Source organism: Limulus polyphemus, unplaced genomic scaffold (genome assembly GCF_000517525.1).
Source record: "Limulus polyphemus unplaced genomic scaffold, Limulus_polyphemus-2.1.2 Scaffold13, whole genome shotgun sequence".
Lineage (NCBI taxonomy): Eukaryota > Metazoa > Arthropoda > Merostomata > Xiphosura > Limulidae > Limulus > Limulus polyphemus.
In genome coordinates, this window is record NW_013665623.1 from 1,331,024 (window position 1) to 1,337,718 (window position 6,695).

Sequence of the window (6,695 nt, forward strand, 5' to 3'; positions counted from 1 at the left end):
CTCAGTCAGATGTATGCATTTCAGTGTACATCTTGTTAGAGACATACTTCAGAAAGTCAGTCTGTACGCCACGTGTTCTCAGTGAGGTGCATTTTTCTTAGGAAAACACAAAACACCTCACCTATAATGGTTCCAAGAACACATCTAGTGCATTAAAAACATGAGGATCAATTTTTGCCGATGAGTCGCTTTTCACCCTGCAGCCAAATATTATTTAGAAAGGACTTGAAGCTATGTCGTTCCAATTTTTAAAGAGGAACATGATGCATATCATATTGGTGGGGGTATGGTGTGAACAGGAATAAGCATTGTTGATCTCACAAACGTCTATATCCAGTAGAATGGTACGACATATGTCATACTTCATAGGGACTACAGCTACGACCCTTTATGCTGCTAAGTGCTGATGCAATTAGTCTTGATTTCATCCTAATGGGTGGAAACGCCCACTCCATCATTTCAAGCAGGTTGACTCATTCTGAGAAGAAGAAGAAATTGACGAAATGAAATGACTTTCATGCTCAACAAACTTATATCCCAGCAGGCATGTAAAAATGCTCTTGTGAGACGCATAAATCCCATCAAGTGACTCCAAACACTAAAGATGACATGAAAACATTAATTTTCAAAACAGTGGCCAGAGATAAATCAGAATTGTATCATCTCTCTGATTTTAGACACACAAAATTAATACCACGTTGCTCTTGTTATTTTTGGTAATCGTATTCCGTATCGAAGAGAAATGTCATGAACTGTAAGGACGGAAAAAACATAAATTCAAATTGGGCATTTACGAAATGACCAGTCCTTTATATTTTAGATCATATGATCGGACATCTGGTACCTTATTTGCATGAAAATTAGCTGAGGAGAGTGGTGATTTTTATAAAAGTGGTTTTGCCTGTTAATAAATATAACATTAAAAGTTCCTATTAACCTTTAACTGTTTCGAGTAGTGTGCTTCTGTATGTAGGCTGTCAGTCATAGGTTTAAAGAACATGCGTTTTATAGCGTCACTGTAAAGTTTTTTGTTTTTTTTAAGTACAAAATAATAGGCAATTCTAATGTTTACATATAATTTCCAAAATTGTTTATTACTTCAAAATTTATTAAAATGTATCTGAACTTACATTTATTTAAAAACAATCATTTAATCCTTTTTTTTTGTACTGTGATCTTATGGCTGAATGTATTACCTAAAACTTAAAACTTCTGATTTGTTTTCGTGTGTCTTCTAATGTACTTTGATATTTTAAGTAACGATGGCTTTTCAGTATGGCTTTACTTATTTAATCGGACATATTTTCTTGACTCTTGAATTTTTATTCCAGTATGTATGCATATAAGCTTTTAATACAAGTAAATAAAAGACCATTTGTATATATTTTAATGATGTTTTGCTCACGTTCTTGAAAAACTTGAAATATACGTTCATTTAGTATTTTATTAAAACAGAATTATAGAAAAATATATTTAAATAATAAGATAATACGTTAATAATTAACTGCAGAAACGGATCTATGGTGTGTGTGTGTGTGTTTTTCGCAAGGTCAGTAATGGGTTTCTTAAATTCAAGAAATACGTGAAGGATCACTCTGCTGTTGAAAATAAAAGTAAGTTGTTTTGGTGACAATGTTGATTAATTTACTAATTACGAAGTATTTAAAGTTTGGTATCATACACTTTGTAACAGATTTAGTAAAGAAGAAAAATTTAATAAGCCTCAAACATTATATCATTTCTGTCACAGTTTGTGCCTGAGTTTTCTATTTATATGAAATTTCACTTAGCATAGCTTGCATTATTTACTTGGGTTTAAAATATAACAGCAGGTTTATTTTTTGTTCTTACATTTCTAGGGTGATAAAGCATATTGTGAAGTAAATTATCCACGTAAAATAGTATTTGGTAATATTTCCTAAAATACGCTCACGTGAAGATTAGGCACAAGTGGCTAGATTATAACCAGCTACCATGTCAGAAGTTAAAGAGAAAGATATTCAACTGCACGAGTGCTGCGTGAATATTACTGTTGGTGACATTTTACAATGGTCATAAATCATATTTCCCAAAATTAAACAAGTTTTAGAATCTCTTTGTGTCTGTAGTGGGAAAATCACGCCACTCACTACCCTAAAAAATTAGTAAAAACTATAATACATTAAATTTCCAGCAAAAAACTATTATTACATCTACTGAATCAGCTTAGAAACAACAAGAGTATGAACTAACTCTGGGCTTCTCTTTGATCAAATTGAATTAACTTCAACGCATTTATTATTCTCTGATTCACAATATTCTTTCCAACTTTATGCCAATACTCTACACCAACACTTGTATTTATAATTCCAAGATAAATATTAAAATATCAGAAATAACAAGAAAGCCTTATAAATATAATGTGTTCGTAAAAAAACAACTAGTAACAACATCTATATATAGTCTGATCACACAGTGTAACTTTATAATACAAACTGGTTTACTTCTCAGAAACTATGGGATAAATATTCTAGACAATTTTCTGAAGAAATTGTTTTAATTAGAGTTTAATTACCACATCCTCTTTAAATAAATAATATATATAGATAAATCATATATACAAGTTTGCAAACTTATTTTATGCCAGTAACAGAAAAGCAAGGGTAGGCGTGTCTGCTTTAACTTCCGCCATAAATCGATAATGCAGCAGACAGGGACAGTTCCTTCTCGTCTAGCTCCCTGTATATCCAACACGCTCACTTACTCCTGTACATTGTGTTTGTTAACTGAACCTCGTTTTTCAAAGCGTCGTTTTTTCGCGAGAACGAGGCATATGTAAACTACCTATTATCTTATACGTGTATTTTCTTATCTTTCTAGATTTTGTAAACAAAAAATGTCTAATACTTATTCCTGAAAATAACTGTACTCATATGATGTCAAATACACGTGTATGTAAATATATGTATATATATATATATATATACAAGCTGAGGCATCCGTCTACGTCCAGGGGCATAAGTATTGAGTGTAGAGCTTGAACTACTTAATTAAATCAAGAACTTATATTTATATTCCAAAATTATTCCACATAATTTAATTTACAACTACTTTATTTTACACCTACGTTATTCAAACCTACTTTATTACACACTTACTATATTCACACTTACTTTGTTCCATATCACAGAAATGGTGTTACAATTACTTTAATTTATTTCCCTTTATTGCTTTTATTAATCCCTCTCTACAGCCTCAGTGTTTCTTGATACTCTGGGTGCTTCTTGATAAATCACATTAAAAGTTCCTAGGCCAAAATAACGAGATTGGCGATCACACTCTTGAACGTCCAACATAGAAATGACCATGTGAAAAGCAAGGAATTTTCAAATGTAGCCCTGCCACTTTAATTAAGGGTCTCATCTTGTACTCTGGTTGCCATTTTTCCTGGCAAAAATGTGACTGTTTGACATTTTTAATGAAGAAACTCAAAATTTTCCAAAATAATTCAAAAGCAAATACCCCAAAAAAAATTCAAATTCAAAAGTTTAGGATTAAATTTTGTCCAAGACTGTGGTGTCATTAGCTAAACAAACATAGTATTGCTCTGGTCGTGGCCCAGAGTAAGCGAAGTTGGGTAGTAACCATTCTATGACATGCTCCTTGGTTTAATGTATCATCCTACCAAGTTTATTTGAGATGGATCCAAGGACCACGAAGTAGTTTGCTGACAAACAAACAATTTTGTTTACTTTTACAAGTACATATATAGATATGTATTTCTAAATATAAGAAAGGTAGCTTAAGAAAATTCTAATAGCTTTGTAACAGTAAACTTTGCATTTACAATATATTTAATCTGTATTGCTACTTTTCGTAAAATATTGGCTTATACTTGAAAATTTACTTATGAATTGATACATTTAATAAATAGTTTGAAGGTATTTCTAAAATAGATGAAGTAATTTGTCAACAGAATTTACTTGTTGATAAAATCCAATTGTTAAGTATCAAGTAATATAAAACATAATACCCCAAACTGTCAAGTTTTTGGTAGTACCAATTAATTGAAATATTAGTCACACAAAATAGCTCATTTAAAGTCACTATATGGAACAGTATACCTAAAAATCACAATAAAAGTCACTGTAAGAACAGTTACCCAATAAAAGTCACTATAAGAACAGTTACCCAATAAAGGTCACTATAGGGACAGTTACATAACAAATTCAGTATGTGGAACAGTTACTTAAAACCTTTTGTTGTTAGATCTTGAGGAATTAAAATATTTTGTACATCAATAAGTTAATTATAAATCGGTTAAAAAGACTGTATCATTTACACAGAAAATTAGAAATAGGATATCCAAGAGTATGAGTACAAAATCAAATTGAAGATGGAATAGCCTGTGACATAGCGCACACACACTCACTAAGAGGAAAATTAACAAGATTTAATTGTTTACTGGTTCGGAACTGGTGTTAAGACTCTTTCTCATTCGGGTTCTTAGAAAAGAGACTTAATATAAGCTAGTTTCTGTGCATTCGCTACTGAGAAATCTAAAGTTCGTCGAATCCTTCTTACGTTAATACTCCTTGATGAAGTAAGACCATCGTTTTTGAATGTCTGGTTTCCAGCAATCAATCAGCAAAAGAATAAGGATTGCTCTCGCGGCGTACGTGACCAACATCACTTGAGTCATCATCATACTGTTCTTCATTAAAACTTAATGTACCATGGCATTAAAAACATATGCAAAATACACCTAAAAATACTACGCGTACTATGAATGTCTGAGCTTAAAATGTTTTAGGACGATATTCTATTGATTTTACTTCTACAAAACATGGATGTTATGTGAATCAATCCGTACAATGTTCACTGACTTAGTCCTTGTTTTGATCTTCCATGGTATAATTCCAATAATAATGATACTTATAAGCAGGTTAGTTATCTAAATAAAAATAGTTATGGATTTATATGTATATATATAATTGGCGGCTTTGTTTCTATACTACTTGTTGTATAATTATATATATTAACTATATTATTAGTTCAATTAAAAACGGTAAAATATTCTATGTAAAAGCTAATAAACCATAATTATTCAAACTTACAATTAGAATCATGGTCCCAAGAAACTCTCCAAGAAACTCTCTTGCAGTCTGATTCTTCAATTTCAGTCGTTTTAAGAATGCGTACGGTACTTTTGACATTGTTGACTGGGATATTTAGTTGGAGTAAAATAAAATTATAAGAACGACTTGAACAAAGCCTTGGTTAACTGAGGTGATCTGAGGTAGCGGTAGACCCGGGTTACATTAACTATATATATATCCTTCTCTCCAAAAGACGAATTTATATTCTTATCTCCTCGCTCTTCAGCAGCTATCCCGTCTGTTTCTAGCGTTGCTAGTGCTGTAGAAGCTCTCCAAATTGCGCCCTCTATTGCACATATATTTCGTCATAATATTTTATATTGCTTAATACGAGAGTGGGTGTAAAGTCCGAACAACGATTATTTATTATTAAGCTGTACAACTATTACTATCTTATGCGGTTTAGCATATATATTTTCCCGAATTCACAAGCTAGTAATAAAGCATTAAATCTGCCTTCAAGTTAAAAAATATCCAGAGTACTTTACTAACTATTACATGTATGGGGCTGACAAACTAAAATAATTATGGTAAATCCAAATGGTACTGGTCCTGCTTATTAAGTGCAACTTAATCAAAATATCACGTTATATACTATGAAATCAAGTGATCTTGGATATTTCTTGTTTTGTTTTGTTTTCTGTAAAGGGGATTAAACATCAAATCGAGAAATGCCATGATGGAAAATTATATCAAATAAACTATTTTTAGTACTAAGAATGCGATCGTGAAGAAGAGGTTGAAAATGGTGTTGAAGGCTTATTTGCGGGGCGACTTCCTCCATACATACATTCTAACAATGTCGAGAAAGGTGTTCTCTGAGCTATTTTTAAAATTGGATCATTGCAACCTGTTTTTAACTCATGTTCCACTAAAGAAAAAAAATGTATAGTGCATGCCCAAACAATGTTTGCCAGGAACTGTATTTGTTTATTGGCTAATACATTTGTACACGTTCAATTAGACTTTTGGAGGTAAACCGTCTTAAAAAATATTTAATTATATATATATATTTATTTTCTTGGCGACGTTTCAAACAAATGCTTTTTTATTAGGCGAGAAGCTTCTTTATATATATATATATACGTACTCATACGTATATTGTCTATATACACACACACACACATACCAATACATACACTGTATATAGATATAGACACATACATACATTGTATACATATATATATATATACACGCACACACACAAAACACAAAGGTTCGTTTATTTGTTTGTTGTTAAGCGCACAGTTACACAATAGGCTATCTGTGCTGTGCCCACCACGAGTATCGAAATCCGGGTTTTAGCATTGTAAGTCTCATACATACCGCTGAGCCACTAGGGGGCAAATTCAAGCAATTTATATACCAAGAAAGTCGTGGTATATAGTCCAAACTTGATATTTTTTCTTGACGTTATTAAAGAAAATTCAGATTTTGTAGACCATTTTGCCACAATTTATTTGACTCCAGAAATTCTCGAACTCTAGAAATTTCATTCACAATACGTTTTGTTTAATTGTTATAATACATCTATTAAATATGGCATTTAAGATTTAG

The 6,695-nt window shown here is 31.7% G+C and overlaps 1 protein-coding gene across 1 annotated transcript in view; it reads right to left on the reverse strand.

The window, feature by feature from the left end:
• LOC106456987 (aquaporin-9-like) overlaps positions 1-5,398 on the reverse strand; it is a 40,644-nt gene extending 35,246 nt beyond the window's left edge. The window contains exon 1 of the mRNA XM_013916374.2: positions 5,097-5,398. Coding sequence (XP_013771828.1) covers positions 5,097-5,195 — 99 coding nt within the window. The 5' untranslated portion in view covers positions 5,196-5,398. The remainder of the gene's footprint in view (positions 1-5,096) is intronic.
• Between the last annotated feature and the right edge of the window lie 1,297 nt (positions 5,399-6,695).